General features: G+C 38.3%; 2 protein-coding genes across 4 annotated transcripts in view; one reads left to right on the forward strand and one right to left on the reverse strand.

Moving 5' to 3' along the window:
* Window positions 1–397: 397 nt before the first annotated feature.
* WNT16 (Wnt family member 16) lies at window positions 398–24,987 on the forward strand. 2 transcript variants are annotated; one of them, XM_057302751.1, is made up of 4 exons: window positions 398–462; window positions 4,546–4,796; window positions 6,658–6,944; window positions 13,841–24,987. In XM_057302751.1, exons 1-4 carry the CDS (start codon window positions 398–400, stop codon window positions 14,303–14,305), a joined length of 1,068 nt encoding a protein of 355 aa, XP_057158734.1. In that variant the 3' UTR covers window positions 14,306–24,987. The 2 variants fall into 2 exon arrangements, with proteins under 2 accessions (XP_057158734.1, XP_003808686.1); XM_003808638.5 differs by lacking the exon at window positions 398–462 and adding an exon at window positions 3,961–4,366.
* FAM3C (FAM3 metabolism regulating signaling molecule C) overlaps window positions 23,757–25,723 on the reverse strand; it is a 47,661-nt gene continuing 45,694 nt past the window's right edge. For both annotated transcript variants that reach the window (XM_003808637.5, XM_034964889.3), the window contains one exon: window positions 23,757–25,456. In XM_003808637.5, the coding sequence (XP_003808685.1) occupies window positions 25,367–25,456 (90 nt within the window). In that variant the 3' untranslated portion in view covers window positions 23,757–25,366. The remainder of the gene's footprint in view (window positions 25,457–25,723) is intronic.

Genomic DNA, 25,723 nt, shown 5'->3' on the forward strand with positions numbered 1-25,723 from the left:
CCCTGGCTTATGCCACCTTGGGGACTGAACCATCTTTCAGGTAGACAAGTTCCTGTCAATGGCTAAGGTTTCCTCCTCCTGCAGTCCCCCAGCAAATGCAGTTTCCCCTTCCCCACCATGTGCGCGCACACACACACACACACACACACACACACACACGTACCACTCTCCTCCCTCCAGCCCTATGGTAGCTCCAGTAAGAGATTCAGATCTGAAAAAGAAATTTTGATAATTTTACAAATGAAAAAACTGAGACTCAAAGTTGAAATGAGTAGTCCACGATCATCACCTGCTGACAGGAGCCCCGGTTACCCAACCCAACCCAGTGCTCTTTCCACTGCCCCTCTCAGCCTGCAAAAACCACAGAGGGCAAAGCCAGAAAGATGGAAAGGCACCCATGCAGCTCACCACTTGCGTCAGGGAGACCCTCTTTACAGGGGCTTCTCAAAAGACCTCCCTATGGTGGGTTTTGTTTATGTTTGGAGAACAAAACAACTTTTTCAATGTTTCAATGGAGAGATCTGTGAACTGTGACGTAAGGAACCATAGACACTGGTAAAAAATTTTGACCCAAAGACACGGTAATCTGAGTTTTAAGATTTGGGGATTTGATTAGGGAAAAAAAAATTTACATATATATATATATAACACCTAACATATCTCTCTCTGTACACACACACACTATATATATGTTTTGAATTAGGCATGCAGAAGTATGTTGTAGTGAAAAAAACAGGGTCTTGGCCAGGTGCCATGGATCATGCCTATAATCCCAGCACTTTGGGAGGCTGAGGCAGGAGGATTGTTTGAGCCAGGAATTTGAGACCAGTCTGGGCAACATAGTGAGACCCCTGTCTCTACACAAAATAAAAAATACAGCTGAATATAATGGTGCACACTTGTAGTCCCAGCTACTCAGGAGGCTGAGGATGAGGATCACTTGTGCCTGGGAGTTGAGGCTGCAGTGAGTCATGATAGAGCCACTACACTCCAACCTGAGCAATAGAATGATACCTCATCTCAAAAAAAAAAAAAAAAAAAAAAAAGGAGGGGCCTCTAAAGGTTGATTGTTTTTGAGTAACCTCGAGCAAGTTTCTTAATCTCCCCAAATTAATTTCCTCATCTGTAAAGTGATTATCAATTTTGTATAGAGAAAGATGGGGAATGAGACAGAGACAGAGAGACAAATAAAGACAGTAAGAGGGATTTGGGGGTGTATGGCAGCTCTCAGAACATGAAAGTTCACAATGCCTGGAACAAAATTATCATTCAAATATCTGTTCACTGAATGAAAAGTCTGCTTCCTCAGCTGGGTCAGCTCCTAGAAATATGTCTCCTTTGTTTTGGAGATATGGACAGAATGACCCCTAAGGCTCTAGCCCATACAAAAGAGATGCAAGACCACTCACGCCCTAAAATTGTGTCTTGTGTTTGAAAATGTTTGACACAGTGGTCTCTGACTCTCAGGACAGAATACCCTCTGAGTGCACCCCAAAGGCTTTATCTGGATGTGTAGATGGCGCTAGATTCCCAGAATAAGAAAGAAGGTAACATTCAAGTGTCTCCTCCCCACTCTGATCCCCAAGACTGAAATAAGTAATCTTCCTTTGTGTGTTCACAGCACACTCTACTTTGTACATTTATTGCACGTATTATAGCTGCATGCTCCCTTGTCTGTCTTGCCAAGTAGACTGTGAATTCCACGATCATTTGAGTAAGTGTTATCCCCAGTTTCTAACCCATAACAGAGACTCAATATATATTTTTGATTTTTTAAAAAATCAAACACCTCTTTAAAGCATCTACCACCGTTGGCCCTAAAATCAGCCTAAGGTATGGATATTGTCCAGCACCCCCAACCCCGAGATTGCCTCCCTACTTCCAATTCCCCTTGAAATGAAGTAAATACTGTAGTTCCAGCATTTAGGCCTCTTACATATCCACTCAGGATGTTCCTCATTGTTAATTCACTCAATAAATTTTGTTCAAAAACAGGATCTCATGTACTAGGCCCAATGGCAGGGGTACAGCAATGAATCCGCCATGGTCCCTCTTGGAGAAGCTCACAGAATAAAGTGAGCTTGGATGAAGGCTCTGACTTTCAGAGAGGCCACTAGCCGTTAGCCAAAATATTTCTGGATCAGTATCTACATCCTATCATCAACTTGACTCCTTGACTCTTTAAAATGTGGCTTTAGAACCTGGTACATAGTGTACACTCAATAAACATTTGTTGGATAAGGGAGTGAATGGGATAGGATGAAAATTTCAGTGAGTTTTTATTGCTCACTGATTGATATAGGAGATAAGCAGCTAATGTTATCTAATCCTTTTTTTTTTTTTTTTTGAGCCGGAGTCTCACTGTGTGCCATAGGCTGGAGTGCAGTGGTGCTATCTCAACTCACTGCAACCTCCACCTCCTAGGTTCAAGCAATTCTCCTGTCTTAGCCTCCCGAGTAGCTGGGATTACAGGCATGCACCACCACACCCAACTAATTTTGTATTTTTAGCAGGGACAGGGTTTCGTCATGTTGGCCATGCTGGTCTTGAACTCCTGACCTCCGGTGATCTGCCCACCTCGGCCTCCAAAAGTGCTGGGATTACAGGTGTGAGCCACTGCACCTGGCCCCAAATCCTTTATTTAAGTAATTTTGGCTTTGGGTACCCACTGAGCTGATACGTCCACCATGGGAATGTATTAACACTTCAAAAGATCTCTAAGGACAGATAATGCTTCTTAGAAACATTTCTTGTGTCTAATTAGGTGAGGCAGGCTTTCCCAATACCACAGCTAAACACGTTGCACTTGCCTTCAGATAACTCTCGGAGACCTTCCATCCTACAAAACACTGATTAACTAACCTTCCAAATCTGCCAGTAACTGGAACACTTCCTGCTTCTGAACTATCTTCGGCTCCAGGGAGTACCCTGCTAGGTTCTTTAATCTCTCTTACTGATCATCTAAACGTATTTTCTTTTACACTTGTGTATGGTTTATTTGTACAGTTGTGGGAAGAGAGCTTGTCTTTATAAATTCCCACAGGACTAGGCACACAGCAGGTATTTAATAAGTACGTTTTAAAAAATGTGTCTTCCATGTGTAGCCCTGTCCTGCAGGGACGCATCGGGTAGGTAGCAAAGGGGTGCCCAATCCTAGCGAATTTTCAACTGAGGTTGGGGGAGAAGGGCGGGGACCCTCCCACCATGAGAATCGTAAGGTAGGACTGGAGAAAAAGATCAGAGCACATCTCTCATGTACTCTAGAACTCTCCAGAAACCTCTCACTTTCTTTGTCCCCATCTTCTGCAGGGGACTTACAGCGTTCTCAGGGACTGCAGGAAATAAGACAAACAGGGAAAAGGAAATCACAGAGCACGATTGAAATATGGCAGATGAGATGCTAGGCTGGAATCTTCTCTTTCGCTCAAAATAAATGCATACATAAATGACAGTGATTGTAAGCCTGACAGCACTTCACCCACTCTCTAAAGTCTCCTGACAGTGGGACCTCAAGCAGGGGACTGGAAGGTTAATTTTTTCGGTACCAACTCTGACTCAAAAAGATTATTCTCCTGTGAGGTGAAGGAGAAGAAAAAAAGGTCAGTGACATTTTCCAGCCACTACACCCAGAGGGTAACCCAGATGTTGGTGGGATGGGTGGGACTCATCAAACCCACGCTTTCCCCCAAGGTTGCTAAGACAGAGCGTCCTGTTAGTCTTCGGGTTGAATCAACCCCACAACGACCCGTTCTAAGGAGACTGTGACAGCAGGAAAGGTCATGACACACCCAGGTCTGGACACGCCGTCCCTGAGGCCGGTGCCCGGAGCGCCCCCCGCGGAGCCGCTCTCCACCAATAAGAGCCTGAGGTCCCGAGATGATGAGATGCGGGGCCGCTGCTCAGCCAATCAGGCTCCAGGCGCGGCCAGGGGGAGGAGATGGGAGGAGAGGCCGGGGGCGATGGAGACGCGGATACATCAACAGAAGTTTCTCACCTAGGAATGCGAGGGGCGCTCCCTCATCTCCTGCACATCTCCACCCCTGCGCAGGAGGAGATCCCCAAGCTGCTCTCTCCACCTCTCCTACAGCTCCCTGCAAACGAGGGGGAAGCTGCTGAGAGTCCCTATCACTGCTGGCCTTTTAATGTTGTATGCAAGGAGGAAGGGGGCGAGGGATAACTTGGTGCTGGACAACTGACCTGCGGCCCGAAGGGCCTCTGGGGAGGGGGTGCAAAAGAGGAGCGGCTGGGCTGGGGGACTCCATGCGGGGGCAATGGACAGGGCGGCGCTCCTGGGACTGGCCCGCTTGTGCGCGCTGTGGGCAGCCCTTCTCGTGCTGTTCCCCTACGGAGCCCAAGGAAACTGGATGTGAGTATGGAGGTGGCAGGGAAGCATCGGGTAGGTGGCAAAAGGGGTGCCCAATCCTAGGGAGCTTTCAACTGAGGCTGAGGGAGAAGGGCGGGGACCCTCGGACGAGTGACCTAATTTTTCGGAAAACATCTGGAATTGGGGAGCGGCTTAACGCTACGGGCGGCCGTGTCTTACAGGTGGTTGGGCATTGCCTCCTTCGGGGTTCCAGAGAAGCTGGGCTGCGCCAATTTGCCGCTGAACAGTCGCCAGAAGGAGCTGTGCAAGAGGAAACCGTACCTGCTGCCGAGCATCCGAGAGGGCGCCCGGCTGGGCATTCAGGAGTGCAGGAGCCAGTTCAGACACGAGAGATGGAACTGCATGATCACCGCCGCCGCCACCACCGCCCCGATGGGCGCCAGCCCCCTCTTTGGCTACGAGCTGAGCAGCGGTGAGTCCTGGGTCCTTAGGGGTTGGTGGGGGACGGAAGGCGACAACTCCTCCACCGGTTCCTGCAAATAAAGTAAATAGTGCTACGTGGTCCTGTAGCTCTCTAAGTTCCAAAAGAAGCCCTTTAGTGCACGGGGATTGAGAGCTACAAAGGCCAGACCTGGGGAGCAGGTGCGAGCCTGGAGGGAGGTGACTCCCCAGTTCCAGAGCGGAGCTCTCGGGGCTGGAGCTCTTCCTCTTTCCTGCGGTGCCCCGCCAGAGTTGGAAAAAAAACTCTAATTCTCCTACCCCGCCGACCCCCTCGGACCCCGTAGCGCCCCCCTACGTGGGTGACCAGCTGGAGAAACATGATGTCGGCAGCGGGGAATGCGGCTGCCGCATCTGCTTTGATTTAACCAACTCCGCTGCGCACCAAGCCCCGGACAAGTGGCTAATTGCAGCGAAGCCCCACCTTTATTGGCTCCTAGGAGCACCGAGTTGACAGAATAATGGTGATTTTTAAAGCGACTGTCCGCGACCACCCAACGTGCGGCTAACCTGAGCAGGACCACTTGTGCGCTTCTCGTTTCTTTGGCTTTTCTATCTTTCCCTCCTCGGCGCACTCCCGCGGCGCGGGAAGCTGCAGGAAAACAAAGTTCCACTTCCACGTGCGTAGTGACTTGGTAAGGATAAAGGTACAGGGAGCCAGGATTGTTCCTGGAATATCAACAGATCCAAAGAATGTTAGGACTGGGGCGCTGAAAGATGCGCTGTCGTTTTTCATGTTCATTTCCGTTCCCCCTCCGCCTTTGACCCTTCTCCACGCAGTCCCTGCGCGCACCCCCGCCGAGCCGCGCACCTCCCCCGCGGCGTTCTGGCCGGCACGCCCTTCCGAAGGAGCCCTGGTCCCCGTAGAGAGAAAAAAAAAAAAAAAAAAAAGAGAGAGACAGAAAGAAAAAAATAGATGTGTTTTTCACAGTTGCTGAAATGCATCAGCTGTTGAAAAGGTTTATTGGACAGCGGGCATGAAACTGTTTCTACTCCAAACTAAACAACTGGAAAGAAAAAAAAAAGTCGCCTGCTGATTCCCTTCTAGTCCATGTTATTAATGTTTTAATGGACTTTAATTTTCAAAGATTTTAGCTCAAACTCTACTGCAGGTGTGCTAAATGCATAATTTTCAATATTCAATATTTTTAATAGAATTATGTTTTTGCTAGTGACATTTTAATTATCTTACCTTTCATTGCCTTTAAGACTGTAAGAGGACTAGCTAATACTATATAAAATGTTTAACTGTTTCATGTTAATGTGAGACTAATCTTTAATGTGAAAATATACGGTACCGTTTACTAATTGCTTTGGTCTTTCCTTAATTTTAATTTTCATTCTGACACGTATTATTTATGCAAACAAAAATCACACCAAAATGTTCAGCTTGTGTTCTGTGAGAGCACATTTTAAATTTCAAAAGAAAAGTAATCTAGTGTTCTTTGGGTGTTGTATTACCGTTTACAAGTATCTATGCAAAGAATTTTTAATTCAGCATGTATTACTGAGCTATGACTGTCAACTGTGCACTGAACTGGGTGCAAACATACATTTCAAATTTAAAAAATAAAGAGATGATTTTAAGGTAAAGGGACAATGTATGACCATACAGTATATGACAATCTCTTCAAGTGGAATACTGAAAATTAATGTTGCTTTTTAAGAGACTAGAACAAGAGCAAATCTTCCTTTCTAAATATGTACTCGTTAACGCATCCATTGTAAGCAACTGAAAAATCACTTGTCCAGTAAGATGATGAGTAGGAGGCTTTCTTCTGAACATAAACAGAAGTTGCCTGGGTCTCTAATTTAGCAATTTATATTTTTTCTAGGCACCAAAGAGACAGCATTTATTTATGCTGTGATGGCTGCAGGCCTGGTGCATTCTGTGACCAGGTCATGCAGTGCAGGCAACATGACAGAGTGTTCCTGTGACACCACCTTGCAGAACGGCGGCTCAGCAAGTGAAGGCTGGCACTGGGGGGGCTGCTCCGATGATGTCCAGTATGGCATGTGGTTCAGCAGAAAGTTCCTGGATTTCCCCATCGGAAACACCACGGGCAAAGAAAACAAAGTACTATTAGCAATGAACCTACATAACAATGAAGCTGGAAGGCAGGTATGTATTAGAAAATGGAATAATCAAAACCCAGTGCTGTTAGGTAAATAACTAGGATTACACATCTGCATGAAACTGTCCAAATGACTCAAAAACCAAACACTGGCAGCCCTCAAGTGGGATCCTGAAAATTAATATTGTTTTTAAAAGACTACAGCAATAGAAAATTATCCTTTCTAAATATGTATGCGTTAAAGCATCCATGGTAAGCAATTGAAAAATTCCTTCTCTGGTAAGAGGATGAATAGGAGGCTTTGATTAGAATAAATATACGTGTGTGTGTGTGTGTGTGTGTATACACATTTGCACATATATTACAAATGTGTATTATACAAATATGTATATACCCTTTCATGAATATATACTAACCACAATTTTGGTTCTCTGATATGAGTTAAACCGTGTTATAGCATGTGTTTGTGGTTGTATACTGTGTATATCTAAAACTTTGATATAATATAATAGATGCACAATGCCTGTAGGGTTCATTGGTTCTACCTGCTTAGTCGTGGAGCCAGAATAGGGTCTACAGTATCTGCCTTTCTAATAGGACTGAGTCAAATTTCATTTCCCCCAATTTGAATTTTTATGATATTTTTTTAAATCGACTTTTTAGTGGGCAATGGCTCCTAAACATGTTGTCAGTTTTGTACTTACCTTTTTCTAGCAAACCTTCTTTGGTAATATGTGCCCTTAACTAATATTTTTTGTAAAGGAAAGTTATTTTAGGGAAATAGTTATTTTATTATAAAGCAATGTAGGTTAATTTTTAAAATTCATAAATACTCCTAAGCATAAAAAAGCTATAGGTATATTAAATCTATAGATATTTTAAAAATCAGTATCTTAAAGATACAGAGGAGGTACATTTGAAGAATTGCTATGTAATTACCATCCTTTATGAATTCTACATTTTTATACTGTTTTCTTAAAATGCATCATTCTTGTAGCTAAATTTGACTTATACATATTCACATTAGTGAATATTGACACAATAAAGTTTGAATTCTACAACATAGTTGACTTAGTTGGCAATTCATAGTGACTTTTCTAAAAAAGTCTAAATCTTTTATATGAATATATATTTTCTATGTTGTAATAAACTTTTTCAGGACAGAAATATTAGCACATATCATATATTCTTGTAAATATTCAATAACTTATAAAGGTCCCAAAGTAATCACTGCAATCTGCCACATTCTTTTGAAATAAATAAAACAAGTTGCAATATCTCTTAGTAATCTTAAAAGTATATGTTGCATTTGTTTTCCATTTTTGGAAAATGAATAAATGGAACCCATTTAGAATAGTTACAAGTTACTCCCAGTTTTCTTTACTTAGTCCATTTAAAATACAAAAACAGAAAAGTCGGTAAATATATCACTGTAACACTTCAAATTCAAATTTTAATTTTAATTCAATTTAAATATTTAATTCAAAATAGCAAAATAGAAAGTAGGAATGTCAGTAAATAGCTATGTAAGCTTTTTGTATTTTTGTTTATAAAATTGTAAAAGTTATTTTATTTCACTAGAATAACTCTTGCCCAACACCATAGTTATGCACATGCCTCTTAAGGTTTTACACTTAAAAAAATAAATGAGTGAGATGTTGCTTCAATTTAAATATTATCCAATAAGGGAATTTTTATTATTTCTAGCATATTAATTTTGAAAAGGTTAAATGTAATTAGGATATGTTCTTAAAACTCTAGAGTTAAACCTAGAAATAAGATTATTCAAATTAATATATTTTTAAAACAAGAAAACAAATAAACGAGTGTTTGTTATCAACAGACCTTAAATCTTCTTTGGCCATTCTTTAAGTAAATTTGGTAGAGATTTTTAATAAACTAGAAATTCAGAACACAAAAACTCATGTTATGATTGATTCTCTTAAATAAAATCATCTTGGGACTTACAAAAAACCCTAAAGCATTCTAAAATATATTTTTATTAGTAACATTCGGCAGCTATTTGGTTTTATTTTATATTGTGTGTTTTTCAAATTAGGTAGTAATGTTCCTCTCTGTAACTGTTAATGCTAATCTTAAACTATTATTTATATCCTGATTTTATTAAAAACATACTTCCTATTCACCATTAATTTAAATCCATTTTTATTGGCAAAAAATAATTTTCTAACATTACCTAGGTTCTTGCTATTATTCTAACTAGCTTGAAAACAATTCAATTTATGCATATATGTACATTTTGTGTAAATCTCTGAGTTTTCTCTCCTGAATCATTTTTTTCACATTGTTCATTTTTGGTTCACATTGTTTCACATTTAGATGAAATCTTAAAATATTAGAAAACATTTTCCTGGTTATTTGGTAGGTACTATGCTGGTGTTTTTGTTGTTGTTTTTATTTTCTCTTGAGGTATTATAATTCAACATAGTTTTGTATTTTTCTTTCTGTTGCTGGCAAAAAAACAAAAACAAAAACAAAACCAACAACACCATAAAAGAGGTTTCCTGGTTATTATCTAACATGGATGAGCAATCAACTCAATTTTTTCAACATTGGCAATTAGGATTTTAATCTAATAGGCATATTCTTCTGAATAAAATCCAGGTCTGTATTCAATTGAGTTGATTTTCTTAGCCTCAAAATCACAAACTCAAAATGTAGGAAAGCGTTCAGAGAAATGTGGGTACTGGCGCTTAGTAGTACTGTGAGCAGGATAGATGATTTTCTAACCGCTAACCTTAAATACTCTGATTCCCACTTGGTTTCTGACACCATTCCTAAACTTATGACTCCAAGAATAATGTTGCCGAATGATGATTGGCTAACGGAATGATGTGATGTCTTCCAGGGGCAGAACTTCTGGGAATAATGTGACTTGGAATATTTATGGGTATTTCTTTTGGTGTGCTTAAAATATTTCCATTCTTCCCATGTCCACCTCATAAACTTTTAAGTTTCCCTACCCCATAATTTGTTTTATGATGAGTAACTCAACAAAGTGGGAAGGGCTCAATCCCAAATTTTCATTGACCTATTCCAAGAATATTTATAAGTAGTTGAACAACACATAGTGTTTTGCTTTTCAGTAGGTTCGAATATATTTTTGGACAGAAAGGGACAAAATGGGTCAGAGGAACAGGAATCCTACGTACACCCATCCAACCTCGTGTCGCAGTTTTTATAAAAACTTAGATCATCTGATAGTTGAGAAAATGAAATGTTAGTCACAAAACGTTCCACAACAATTTTCTGGCCATTTTTGTAAAATTCGGACAACGTAATTTACTGAAAAACAATCGCCAACTGCCACATTACCTCTGAGTCAAAATTGTGGAACCAATCAGTTCTTAAACCACTGCTCAAGCGGTTTCTATGTTTACATTAAGTATTAATGATGCATCTTTCCTATTTCACTTCATTAGAAATTTATCAAACCAAAATTTACACAAGGAATCCAGTAGATTAAATGCTACCCTCCTGATTGCTCTGACATAGTTTAAAAATATTCCACCAAAATGTGCACATCTGTTTGCAATAGTTAACAAAACATTCCTCTGTTAATATCGTTATAAACCTTAACAACTCAACTAGAGAAAGGAATTTTCTCATAACCACACAGCACTTATTCCTTTGCTATTCTCTTATGTTCCTGTTAACAGAAAATTATGGTGATATTGCTGTAATTCACAATGGCTATTTAACATTAATTAAGAATCCTGGAGGAAAATCTCCAGAATACACTTTCTGGGGGAGTGTTCATGCAATTTCCTTAAATATACTTGCATTTTCCACTTTTATTTTTCCCTATTCTACTAAAATTATCCTGCTGCATATAAATACCTTATATTATTTATCACCAGCTTTCCTTACGTAAGACAAACATCTTAATCAGACTTTATTTTTCTGTAAAATTGAAATCATAAGTACCTGCTTATTAACTAGCTATTATGTGCAACAAATATCTTCCTCTAAAACTAAATCAGGTAAAATATTTATTAAAATATGCTCTGAGAAGCAGAATTCTAATTCTGTAGAATTAAACTTTGTGTGTGTGTGTGTGTGTGTGTGTGTGTATCTGTCCTTGAATTTTGCATTTCATCAGTCCTGAGTGGTGATTACACTGCTTTATTCTAATTCCAGATTGTCCAAGTTCTTTCCTTGGAATATTATGGGGGTATAATCTTTGAAATTCCAGGTCAGGTTATTGATATTTTTTTCCTTGAAGTTCATTTATCTTTCTGTCCTAGAATACAGTATATATATGCATATATATGTGTGTATATATGCCCATAGACATTCTAAGAATATGTATATACCTCTATAGATGTTCGAGGATACAAAAATAATATGTATCATATATAATAAAGATATTATTTCTTTTATTATGTTTATTGTTAGGGACACTTACAATTCAAAGTTTAAATTGTCATCACTGAAAAATTATAAATTCCATGTATGTATTCAAAAGGGCTAATTTTCTAGGAGGGAAATCTTTCTATAATTTCAATACAAACTCAGCAGGTGATGTAATTGAATTTGAAAATCAGTCTCTCTTTTTATCCTTCATCGTGTTGTAGTGCATAACTTTCGTAGAGTAACACTATTGTGGACGGGGCTAAAACTGAGGAGTTGAAAGAGAGAGCCCAGCCGGCTCAAAACAATACCGTTAACCTCTTAGCAGTGACATGTGTTTAAGAAGGTAGTTTTTATTACTCCCTCTTGATTCAGTTTACCAACAGAGGATGAGATAAAAGTGTTCAAGTGAGCTGGACCAATTACTCAATAAGTATTTGATGAGCGTCTACTTTGTCTCTCATGCTGTGCAAATTGGCAACATCTTACATGACGTCTGAAGTGGCTAATAAAAGAAAAAGTCGGCTCCTCAGTCATGATCCAGGGGAGAAACAGCTTTAAGTCACTAAGTGATGACTGTAAAGAAGGCTGATCAGCTTAAACATGGAAACATACATTGTTATGTTTTTAGTGTTCTTTGGACAGTTATGTTTTGTTATTACCCAACACTGATTGAGCTTTTTCTCGTAACCTTTGGGAGCTTAAAATTTGAACAAAGTAGGCAGATCACATTTATTTGCCTGGAAATGTTTTAAAGAATTGAGGGTTTTGTGAATATGAAATGCCATAAATTTAAAGAAATAAGCTTCTGTGACATACTTTATAAACTGCTGTCATATAATCGCAGGACACCTTTTGCCCTGGGTTAAGAAGAAATAGATACATCTATTAGTTTCTTAGTTTTGTGAATTCAAAAAAAGCAAATGTGCCGTATGCACTACTAAGAAATATCAAGCATTGCATAAATCAATACCATATGCTCTTATTTAAGGTTGCAAATGTTATTATTTGTGTGTAATATTGTCTCATTAGATAGTTCAGACATTTTTAAAATTTGTTTGAAAACATAACATTCTGCAAACGTGTCAATGTCAGGTTTGGTACAAAACAGCAAAGTGTAGACCCCTGTCATTTTACTGTTTTCATAAGAATTGTAAGTGGAATTTAAACTGTGAGGTTTTTCCTTTCTTTGGTGAGATTACACACATAATTTCCAAGTTATTGAATGGATGGATCCATCTTTCATTTTACCCAGCATGTTGACAGAACGTCAACTCCACAGCTAGCCCTGACGATTTATTAATCTGTTCTGCCATCGTCTGGGGATTGAAGGAAGCTATGCTGGCTAGCCTGGTATGTAAGAGATTAGAGCCCTAAACTTTTGAAATCTCTATATTGTTTTTGCACCCCTAGCCTTACTGGAAATGTTTATCTCAACTCTAACTGTACCTTCTTTTTCAGAGAAAGGGGCTTTTATTTAGACCTTAGTGTGTGTCAGGCAGTGGACTATTACAAATATATGTAGTTTCATTTAACTTCTTAGTCTGTTTAAACTGAACTTAGCACTTAGAATTGAAAAAATTACGTAAACATTATCCCCTTTGTATTTTCCATGCTAGGATAGTGCTACTGATTCATCAAGGATAGGGCATGTGTTTTGAATTAATTTTCCAGAAAAGGAGAATTTGCTGGGGGGAGCCACCATACTGTAGCCCCTTCTCCTTTTGACCAACTAAACCAGATTTGTCATAGTTTCTCATGTGGCCCGGAACCAGGGGATAGCATAGTTCACCACCTCCACCCCTCCCTTTGTATGTGACTGACTTTTATAGTGATCAAACTTGAGAACTCTCAATTGAATCAATACGTCTCATCCCTGGATGCTCATTAAAATAATCTCAGCGGCTTTGTGAAAGTACCATGGCCTGGACACCCCACCCCCTGCCCGACCAGTGAAATCAGAATCTGAGAGGTTTGAGCATTGGTTATTTGTAAAGTTCCATGATGTTTCTATGCACCATGAGAGCTGAGGGTAACTTCTCTCTCAGTGCTTCTCAAATTTTAAGGAGAATCTTGTTAAAAATGCAGCTTTTGGTTCTGTAGGTCTGGAGTGGGGCCTGAGAGTCTGCATATCTCACAAGTGATGCTGGTGTTGCTGGTCCCTGAGCTGTATTCTGAGTAACGAGGTGTCGAATGGTATCAGGAACATACAGGCATGCATAAGCATCCTACCACATTCAAAATTAGACCAGGGATTAGAAATAGAAGTAATTTCCTTTTGTTATCGCAGATAATCTCCAATAATATTAGTCTGGTCCACTACTTTAAGTACAGCTTGGAAAGGTTTGCTCTGAAGGGTCAAGAAATTTGGACAAAACATTTGGGACAAAAACCAAAGGACAAAACATTTGAAGCCTACACAATTTTAAAGATTATTTACATTCAAAACCATCATTTTTATTCAAGAGGAAATAGACCCAGAAAGTTAATTGATTAGATTAACTGTGCTTCTGTTGTTGAGTAAAACACTTTATGATTGATAGTTGAACACAATTACTGTTGGTTTCAGGCTGTCGCCAAGCTGATGTCAGTAGACTGCCGCTGCCACGGAGTTTCCGGCTCCTGTGCTGTGAAAACATGCTGGAAAACCATGTCTTCTTTTGAAAAGATTGGCCATTTGTTGAAGGATAAATATGAAAACAGTATCCAGATATCAGACAAAATAAAGAGGAAAATGCGCAGGAGAGAAAAAGATCAGAGGAAAACACCAATCCACAAGGATGATCTGCTCTATGTTAATAAGTCTCCCAACTACTGTGTAGAAGATAAGAAACTGGGAATCCCAGGGACACAAGGCAGAGAATGCAACCGTACATCAGAGGGTGCAGATGGCTGCAACCTCCTCTGCTGTGGCCGAGGTTACAACACCCATGTGGTCAGGCACGTGGAGAGGTGTGAGTGTAAGTTCATCTGGTGCTGCTATGTCCGTTGCAGGAGGTGTGAAAGCATGACTGATGTCCACACTTGCAAGTAACCACTCCATCCAGCCTTGGGCAAGATGCCTCAGCAATATACAATGGCACTGCAACCAGAGAGGTGCCCATCCCTGTGCAGCGCTAGTAAAGTTGACTCTTGCAGTGGAATCCCTAGAACCTTGGACCTCTCTGAGAGTTTCCCTTACCTGATCGACATATTTTCCTTTATCTGATCAACCCATCAATCATGTGGATTTCTTGGGATTCTAATGTTGAAAAGGTTTATATTCACCTTTTGATGATTTGGGGAATATATATTGACATACAAGGAAGATAATCTGTTTCCTAAGCAAGAAATAACAGGAAAGATCCCTTATGCCAGGAGGCCTGCCATACTCAGGATAAGATCCTTGAATATGGAACTTAGTTACAGGACTCAATAATGGTGGGTGAACATTAGTCATTTTTAAAGGACACCTCTTATAGCAATAAGGAGACATTAACATGAATCTCATTTATTCTCTCAGTATTTTAACTGAAGAAATCATACTGTTTGTGTGTGGATAGAAGATGTTGAAAAGTTAACATAAGCATTGGGTGCTGACTTACCCTTTCATGCACTTCCAAAGAAAGGTAATCAAAAAGAATCTTCTTAAGTGATATAATATCCCTAAAAAAATGATCATTACAGATGTTTAGTGACAAAGAATCAATATGGAAAAAGTATAATGAATGATTTAGATTTTAAGTGCCTTTTCACTGGGAGAATCTGGAAAAACCTCCATAAGGTATATAGCAATCTTTGATCTTTAGATTCATACTTTTATCACAGATCAGTTTCAACTGTTAAAAACCCACCTCTGAGATACTGGGGGGAGGATCCTGAAACATGCGGGAAAAGGAGAGGTAAATAGTGGAGGTAAAAATATAATTTCATACATTGTAAAGAAAAGCACCCTTTAAATGTGTAAAGACAGTGTTTTGTAAAGAATTTTGTTTAAAAAGTTTCTATTTTGTAAATACAGTACTTAAGTTATATGATTTATATTAAAACACTTATTGACAAAGCCTAAGAGCTAAGGCAGTAAAATTATCTCATAAATAATATTAGCTTATTTTTTTCATACTATTAATGCTATTTTTTTGGACATCGAAGAGAATTTAACTTAGCAGTTAGTTATATGGATGTGTATTTCTTGCTAAAATGACAGTTTTATATGTTATAGATTAAAATATGTTGCAAAATATCAAAAATTGTGTTATTTCAGCAGTAAGATTAATTGAATTCTCTTTTCACATTAGTTATGCTTAACTCATAAGGTTATTATAATAAATTATATTAGTAAAAGTCTTAACTGGAAAAAAGAATCTAAATCAGAATAGTGATCAATTTGTGGATTTGATATCCTGGATATTTATTATATTTTATGTAATGCTGCATTTCTATTTGAATGTTAAGTGGTCTTTCTTGTTTTAATATTCATGCATGTATATTCATCATATTTTACAAGGTTCCTGGTAAAAATTACAGGGCTCTATTTAAGGATGTATTTTAATGTAAATGCTTATGTTTTTTATGAATTGTTAAATATTTCAGTATTATATAAAAAAATAGATTTTTAAAATTCAGAATGGACAAGGAGAATATTCATTTTCTTATTAATAAGATAAAGAAATGTTTTCCTGCCCCACAGTCTTCATTCTATTTCTCTTTAATTTTATTCACTGAGGCAGAGAAACAATTTTTGAAAAAGAGCAAACCCATGGAAAATGTCTCAGATCTAATATTAAAATCAAGACTAAGCATTTAACTGTGATCGTAAAGTTTGACAAAGTTATTATTTACTAAATGAGAGACACAGAAATGGCAAATATATGAATATAGTGCATATTTAAAAGTGGTTTTCCAGTCTTTAGCATCCCTTGAACAGAATAATCTGAAAATATACACCCTCTCCTGCCTATTTTTTTCAAAGTAAATCTATTTTGTCTTCTTTGAACATAATCACCCATTTTTAAAAAACAGAAAGACTGTAGTGTCTATTAACGACCAATTTCTTCTATTAATTAGAAAACCTTTCATAATTACCTTATCAACTGACTGTGAGAGTCAGGCAGCCTCTAATTTACAAACACTTGATTACTGTTCAGCCATTCCTTTAAAACAGTGATGCTAACTCAGGCACCTCTCTCTGGGATGCCTAAGCAAAAACTCCTCCTAACTCCAAACCTGTGTCTTTGGGTTCTTCTTTTCTTCTCACCTTTGGTATCACCATGGAAGCCATCCTTAAGTTTCTCACTTTTTTTTTTTTAGACAGTCTCACTCTGTTGCCCAGGCTGGAGTGCAGTGGCCCGATCTCGGCTCACTGCAACATCTGCCTTCTGGGTTCAAATGATTCTCCCGCTTCAGCCTCCCAAGTAGCTGGGATTACAGGCATGTGCCACCATGACTAGCTAATTTTTGTATTTTTGGTAGAGACGGAGTTTCACCATGTTGGCCAGGCTGGTCTCAAACTCTTGACCTCAAGTGATCCACCCACCTCGGCCTCCCAAAGTGTTGGGATTACAGGCGTGAGCTACCGTGCCTGGCCATCACCTATCTATCTCTCTTATTGGCTGACAGCCTGCCCTTAGCCCATTTCCATCCCACTCCCAGTCATGGTAGAGGAAGCACCATGGTGCTCCTGGGAACACAATTCTGGGACCCAAAGGCTCCTATCTAGTCTAAACCACATTGCCTGCATTCATTAGGGCCCCTTATGTTGCAAGTAATGGAAAACTCAACCCAGGCTGATTTAAACATTAAATATGTTGACTCAGTAACTAAAAACTCCAAACTTGTGACTGGTTCAGGGGAAGCTTGATCCATAAGCTCACACCATGTTCCCTGGGCTCAGGTCTCTCTATTACTTTAGGCTGGCTACTGGCCAAGTCTTCTACTTCACGGTTCATGCAGTGCTGTGTCCTAACCTCTTTCAAAGTCTCCCACCCCTAGCATCTCTGGGATCTCTACTTTTCTTAGCAACATGGCTGCCATGCTTCCAGACCTCACATTCTCCTACCTGCCACTCATTCTAAGGAATGAGGGGTCCCATCCTCAAGAAAGAGAGGTTCTTTCCTGGTTTGCTCACACAGATGGAAAGAAAACCTTTTCTTTCTCAGAGGATTCAGCAAAGGTCTTCTGAGTCTCAATGGTTCTAATTGATTAAATGTGCCTCTCTCTGAAAAAATCACCATGACCATTGGGAGTTTTGGGTGAGCCATAGGTACATTGAACCATCTTAAGGCCATCGTGACCCTGGAAGTGGAAGTGGGATTCCCTGGAACTAAAATTACACAGCGTGAGAACAGAGACGGGGGTGGTTTCCCTAAAGGAAAACCAGGGTGTTATGTTACTGGTAAGGAGTACCTGGATGCTGGGCAGCAAAGACATTATATGCCTTAGTTCTAGTGAGCTGTTTAGGAAACAGCTTTTGGTATCACATGGAGCTCACAACAGACAAAGCAAGCCCTAAGCACTGTGGATTATGTATGTGGGTTCGAAGTGCTTTGATTTGTTTAAATACCTTGCATAATGTTAAAGGGCGAAGGGAGGTGCTCCAGTGGATTATTTTTCAATTTAGGAGTTCAACTTCTTTGTAAATTTGGAACTGCCTAATAAAGGCAATGGTAAGAGGCAATGATTCATCCTGAAACAAAGTCAAGAAAAACATATTAAATGATATTATCTGTAACATCTGGATTAGGAAGTTGAATAATTAAGGCATTTTCCTGATAATGGTACTTTACACAACATTAACAACACGTTAATTCTTTTTAGTATAAACAACTGCATTATTTCTTTATTCACAATTTGGATGATAGTCATTTTGTTTTGTATTTTAAGAGACTATGATAATTATATTAAAAATAATAAAATTTTAATTTTACACATTAGATGCTGTGACCTTATGTTTTGGCAGCTTTAAAACTATGTGATATGCACAGTAAGTATTTTAAAACACATTTTAATTTTCTCCAGGACTGTTAGTACTAATATGATATTTGTACTTAGTTTAAAAGGTGGAAACAGAAAAGCGTCTCATCAAAATATTTATTTCTAGGCAATTTAGTGAGTTGCTCATCCTTTTTGCATCACCTCCCAAAGGTCATCAAAGATTGAGAAATTCAACTCACTATTTAGAGGCAGGAAGTGATCTGGAACACTGATTACCTTAGGTGATTTGAGGGAAGAAAAATTTGAATCCTATCTTCAGAAACCTCAAATACTCCTCAAGACAAGCCTTTCTTAAAGAAAGTTGGCTAAGATGTCTCCTTTTTAAAATTAATTTAAATTTTAACTATAGACCAGATGTGATAAATCATGACATTTCTTGGGGGCAAGATGATGACACGTGGCACAGCATGACAAGGGACACAGTGATACACAAGGAAAGGACTAATTTACTTTGAAAGAATAAATAATATTAGCAAATACCTCCATAGCACCTAGTATATACCCGTATTAGTCTAAGTAAAAAATATATAGATACATATAAAAATTCAATCTTCACAACAACCTCGTAAAGTAGGTACATTATTGTAGTTTTCGTTTTACAGCTGAGGAAACTAAGACACACAGTAAGCTCCCAGCCCAAGGTCACACAGAATCAACTGGCTTCAATGTCTGTGCCCTTAACTACCACATTGTTATTGTGCTTCTCACAGTATCAGAATTGTCAGACTGTGTTTACAAACATATGCCATTTAAAGAATTTAGGGGATTTGTGAATGTAATGAAAGTTACAGGATGTTCTTCATGGTTTGGTTATATAAATTTGGTTGAAAAGTAGGGAGTGAAGTGATGGGAGAGCTGAGATCTTAGAATTTACTATGAAATAAAATTAAAATACACTGCCTCTTGATTACTAAGCCCAAAGTGACTTACGCTGACTTCTATTTTAGATTGCAATGTGGCTTACAGTTGGATTGTGCAAGAATCTAACAACCATTCCAAAAGAAAATAACTAGGGGTAAAGATCAAACTAATTTAGTGTGACATAAAATAAATACTTACATTCTTTTTATTGTTGTGCTTACAGCCAAATGTTACATAAGGTGTTATTTTTAACAGATGGATTAAAATTTACTATTTGTAATGGTTTACACTCATATCCAAAGGAAAACCACTAGAGGTGGTTTGTACCAGATTAAAACTTTTTGAAACAAAATCATACTAGCAAAAGCAGCCTCTCCCATGTGGTTGTAAAGTAATAAAGGAGAATCAAGTCAACACAAACTAAAGTTTCATGTGTGACTTTATAATTTGCAGAGTAAGTAAAAGCATCTGATTCATGTGAATTGGAAAGGCAGAAAGGGCGGTGGCTGAGGGCTGCCTTTGTCCCTATCAGATGGCCATTCAGAACCATCAGGGTAGCTCTACTCCAGAGGCCAAGAAGCCTTTCCTTCTACATTTTAGTAACCACCTGACACCCATGATCATGGCCCACACATTTACTTGGCCCTGTTTAGCCAAGAAGAAAGGGCAGATCCGTGGTGCCCCTAGTTACTCTTTGGTGAGAGAAATATCACCAAATATACCAGTACATTTAAATACACCTCGAATTCTCTGGAAACCAACGAAAGGTGTAGATACACAAAATGGAAATCAATAACTACCTATGTATTGCCAGTACATAATCCTTACTTTCTCTTAGTCCTATCCACTGCCATTGTTTTATCTCAAATTCCCTGGCAAACAAGGCTCTATGCAAGGCAAGAAATAACACAGGACACAATAGCAAAATGGGAAAGCTGAAGAAGTGAATGGGATAAATCCTCTCTAACATGTCCCCTACTTAATGGGTACAGGAACTCTGCAAACTGAAAGATAAATTTCAATTCTCAGTGTGAGAAATTATTTCCTTCACCAGCTTAAAGTTGTTTTGCTTTCCCCAAATGCCCAATTCATCATTTTTTGAGAAACTATACTTTAAAATACAAGAATGATTTCAAAATTTCACTTGCCACAATTCCTGTAACTGTGCCCATATCCAACACACCCAGTGCTTTAAAACCACAGGGAACCTAATCCAGACTATTTCCATAATATAATTTTAACACCCTTTTGTAAGGTCTTAACAGTTCCACAAGAATTAGCTGTCAATATTATTTTTGGTCAAACGTTTCAGATTTCCATAGAGGTCTAGGAATGAGCTCACTTACCTTAAACCTTAAGTCCTTTCCCTAAGGGAGAACAGGAAGTCATTTGGGGCAGGCTGCACTCCCCAGGTAAGAAGGAGGCAGGACATAAGGCCCAGTTCTTGCTCATTCCTTACACCTAAGGAAATCTTCACCAATTGACTCTCCCACTTCTACCCACTGAAAACCACAACTCTCAGGGAATACTGCCTTCTCCACTAACCCAACATATTTCTAACCATAGCCCAACCATCATTTGCTTTTAAATCTCTCCTCTTCTCAGAGCTTGGACTCACAATGCATACTCCTTGGGATTCCTTTCTGGTCTTGCCAAATAGAGCACATAATACTTCTGTAACCAGCCTTCCAAAAAACAGAGCATACACAAGCTAAGTAGCTTTTGGAGTTGAAATTTAAAATAATTTAAGAGATTTCCATGTTAATACCAACATCTGTAAACAATAAAAAAATGCAAAATTCATGTGAAGTTTTACAATCAGAGAACTTCACAGGCTCACACTGGGCTTTTCGCTAAAAGACAAGATTCCCAAGGGTGACCATTAGTCTCCTCTGCTTTGAGGGATATACTTATGGAAAACAGAGCAATTCATTTCAACAGGTAGATGTCCAAATCGGCCATCTTATTCCACTGGTGATACAGGAGGCTACAATTTGGTGGGGAAGTCACTGGCCTCACTGTTGAGTTTGTTCTGTATTAGAGAGGGCCAGCTGAGCCCCAGCATCTTCCCCACCATGATCAGTATGCCACCCTGTCCCGCAGCAGGAATTGGGGTGGTGAGGTTATTAGGAGCAGGGATCAAGGCCTGCACTCTCCAGTGAGGCTCATCAACCACCTGCTGCCACAGGAAGAGGTCAGCAAGGGCTCCCAGCCTCTTTGGCTTAAGTCACATACTTTCCCCTAAAGGCCAGACCAGCAATCAAGTAGAACCACTTAAAATGCTAGCTACCTGAAGATACACCAAAATACATAGATAAATTAACCACTTAAAATGGTAGCTACTTGGAGATACATAAAAGCCTGAATTCTACCTATGAAGGGGAGTTGGTGTCAATGTGTAATAAGTGAAAAGGTAGGCAGAATATGAAAGAGGTTTGGAGGTCAAGGAGAACCTCAGGTGAAGAAATGAATGAAACCTCTCCCATGATCTTACTGCTCAAGTCATCTAATGGCTCCCTTCTGGCTGGGTATGATGGGATTGGAAAGCTAGAGAGGCTGACTTGTTGCAGCTTCTCTTGGGCTAAAACGCCTGTAAGACACACGGTTGATAACAGCAATACTAGCAGTTGCACTGAATGAGTACTTTGTGCCAGGCACTTTGATAGGCACCACAAACATGCTGGTATTATCCCTGTTTTACAGGTGGACATTGACTTCCTCAAAGTCCTCAAGTAGTTCACAGTGGAACAGAGATGAATTTTCAGGCAAGTCTGCACTCTTAACCACTATGCCACACTGTCTCCCCACTACAGAGTTCTCTCCTCTTTAAAGGTTTTTCAGACCCTTTTCTCTTTGGCTATCAAGTGAAGGAAATATGGGCTGACTATACGGAACATTACGAGCTTGCAGGTTATAAGTCAATTTTCCCTGACCAAAGGGAGTATCTTTTATCAATTTAGCCTCAGCTTGTTCTTTCAACATTAAATGCACCCCAGTGGTTGTCATAACTGATGCAGAGCTGAACAGTGAAGTTAGTGATGGCAACAAGTTGTACCTGTGAACTAGTTGTACTGAGATGATTGTCTTCCCCATGCTAACTTTGCTTATAAATTGCCATGGGACAAACCCAAGAGAAACATCTCTTCTGTCTTTAACCTGAGAACTTCCCAGTCCCTTTTCCTTTCTGACCACTTATAGAAGAGACATCTATTTGAAGTGTTCCCCCAGTATAGCTTCCCTCAAGGTGTTTGCCCCCTCACTGGCCTGGAGGAAGGTTCTGATGGCAGAAGAGTCTCTTAGATTCCCTGGAGGGCTTTTCCCATGCTGCCTGAAACGTCCTTTGATGCTCTCTTCATGCTGTCTAGCAACAAATGAATGACATTCCCTCGCGAAGCCTGCTTACTTTTCACTCCATCTAGCCTTTGATTTGCCTGGAAACTCAAAAAAAAAAAAAAAAAAAAAAAAATCACAATAAGGAGCAAGCAGAGAAAAAAGGCTTAAATTGAGGGAGTTTGGATGGAAATAGAAATTAACTAGTTACAGCATGTGATAATCAAAAATCAAGTATGTGGTAGAAAAACCATTCTGAAAAGAGACAGAAAATCCTTTTGAGGAATGCAAAGGTGCAATCTGTTATTTTATTCTATAGCTCTAAATTTACATGGATTTATTGCTGTACAAGAGGCTGAAATAATTGAAGAGGTTTAAGTGACAAATCTCCCTAATCAACACAAGTAATTTATCTCTCTCATATTCCTTTGAAAAAGTATTCTAAATGAATTTCCACTTTTAATTGCTCTACTAACTGAACACGGCACATTTTGCATTCAATTAAGGGAGAGTTTGTTGACCAAACTGAATGAAATTATAACTTTTTTGGTCAAGTTATTTAAAATTTATGTAAATTTTTAAAGTATAAAGTGCAACAGGCTAAATGAACTCAGCTTTGATCTGTCATAAAATTATAAAATAGCTGATTCACTTAAAAACAAGTCCAATATAGAAAGAACAATGATAAATTTCCCATTAATCCAATTAAATTCAGGAATATAAAGACTCTGGTTCAATTTTCCTTTAATTTCCCAAATACCACTTATTTTCCTGCTTTCTCTTGTTAAATTTTAACATTCATATTACAATACACTTATTCTGGGACAGCATTGGATTACAAATAAAAAATATGCATTGATAAGCCCATAAGCACCATTTCAAATACTATGTCAATGTTAATTTGATTTTAATAAAGAACACTCTTAACATTAAATGAGCACTGTTTCATGTCTAAAACCGATTTTAAAGAGGTATCTGAAAATGTAGTATAAAGTTATTGCTTTCAAAGTTAAGTTGGCACAATCTATACAAGATTGAACTGAGACAAAAGGAAACCACACCAGTTACATAACCAATCTTTGTCTTCTTTTAACATATATCTGGAAAAGCTATCCTTTTACAGTCTTAATAAAAGGGCTTTTTCCGCCATCTAGATACTTAGCTTCTTACATGTTAAGATACATCTAGGATATTACTATTTTTAACCACAGCAACAATTTTTTTTCCAAGTTAGGCAGTATAATAAATGCTTGAAAAACCTTGTGTGAGTTTTTGTGAAGTTCTGTAGGTATATTACTTTGCCAGATAATACAAAAAAAAAATTCACAAAGCAAAACCAGGAGTATTTATTTTCATTATTTTAAAAAACTGCAACATTTATTTCACAATCCCTGGAACTGTAAAATAACTATTCTTTTAATTTACAGAATTGAGGGAAGTATTTTAAATGTCAAAATACACATGCTGAATGTGATTTAGCATATAAGCACCAAAAATCCCAAAAGTATACAAAGATTGTTTAAACATATAAGGTGCATTTATTCATGAATTAATTACTTTCAGTTTGAAGGAAGAAACAGTACTCCAAAGTTCATCAATATTTAAGAAATTATCCGAATAGCTTCCAACTTGGTTTACAGCTAAATAACAGATACTGCTTTTAGGTTTTTTTATACAATGCATCTAAACTTTAGGTTCGAAATTTAAGTGCTGCCTTACACTGTGAATGGCAGTTTGATCACTAAATTTATGTTCCAGTTTGAGATACTTCATACACAACATATATTTAATGCCCTGAAAACTTCTGTTTAAAAACTGAGTTATTTAGTGAACATCTGAAGGCAACAAAAAAAGATAGATCTTCTATATTTTTATGTAGAATTGGGTATAAAGTCATTTGGGGTCAAACACAATTATTTTTTAAATGTTATCAGTCCACCCAGTAATAAGAACTTTTGTAAATATGCCACTATAGCTTCGGGCAATAATTGCTATTATGAAGTTAGATAAACACAGGATTAATTTCTTGGTTTACAAATCAAAATTATTGTGATATTAAAGCATGCCTCCTTCCAAACCACTTGGTCAATGCTGATAACAATTAAGAAAAACGTATGCTAGTATTGCTCTAAATACACTGACTTAGCTGTCCTGAATGACCTAATTAGGTTGGGGAGGGGACTTGGCCTGGTTCTCCAGTTCTGTGAAGCTGCCACCTCCAGCCTCACTCTAAATAGCTTATACAAAATCAAGTTATTCCCATAGCTAACACAAATCCAGCAAGCTGTGGTCCTAAATGCCATCTACATTTATATATTTACTTTTTTACTGTGTACATTAAGAATTTTGTTGTGCTTTTCACATATCCGATGTATGTTTTCATATTAAACATTCCTCAGTTTCTTGGGAAGGAAAGAAAAAGATCATGAAAAGAGGTACATCAGGAGAGTCGGACTGTAAAGTAACATTACACACACAACTAGCCAAATCTCTTTTTAATTTAAAAGATAACGTCATCACAAGGCAACATATAGAAATATAAAAGAAAATAAAGTATCCACCCTAAAATCCCTATTATTCCATGATATTTTCACAGCAACTAGTATATATATCAATATATTTTCCACAAACCATTCAGTTACACATTGTGTATGCTTTTAGAATTTAAAATATGTATTACCATAGCAGTCTAAACATTGTACTTTTAGGGAAATGTGCGGAGACATGGTTCAGTGATTTGATCATTGTGATGATTATTTACAATGCTATCTATTTACGTTAGCAATAAATAATCCTGATATCAAAAGAGACAATACTCATGCACACACCAAGATGGCTGCATGCTCTTAAAATATTTACACATAGTTCTGCCATTTATAGCTCTCCCATTAAGAGTGAAAGTGCGCTTTCTTCAATTCTCTCCACATTTCCATTAGTCTTGCTTCTGGGGGATGCATCCTTCCATTTCTACAACTTCAGGCCATCCTTCATATTTGTTTGTATCCTTATTGTTCTTTATGTGCTATTGGAACACAGTAATAATATACAGTTTAAAAAACCGTTGTAAACTGCTGATTTGCAGTAACATTTTACACATTCTCATTTCAGTAATACTCATGTCAACAATAAGTTCATTTAAATTACTGGTCAAGATATTAAATGAGTGACCCTCCGGTTGTATCACATACATGGCAGACCTTCAAATAACAGCTGAAAGAATACATTGCACGTGCTTTTAAAGGATTATTTGCTAGTCAAAAACTAACATTTACATTCTACTAAGTTAAAA

This window comes from Pan paniscus, chromosome 6 (assembly GCF_029289425.2).
Source record: "Pan paniscus chromosome 6, NHGRI_mPanPan1-v2.0_pri, whole genome shotgun sequence".
Classification (NCBI taxonomy): domain Eukaryota; kingdom Metazoa; phylum Chordata; class Mammalia; order Primates; family Hominidae; genus Pan; species Pan paniscus.

Coding starts and splice junctions, on each gene's coding strand:
- WNT16 (XM_003808638.5), top strand. CDS start 4,272: ATGGACAGGGCGGCGCTCCTGGGACTGGCCCGCTTGTGCGCGCTGTGG. Junction 4,797..6,657: donor TGGCTACGAGCTGAGCAGCG/GTGAGTCCTGGG, acceptor TATTTTTTCTAG/GCACCAAAGAGACAGCATTT. Junction 6,945..13,840: donor ACAATGAAGCTGGAAGGCAG/GTATGTATTAGA, acceptor TGTTGGTTTCAG/GCTGTCGCCAAGCTGATGTC.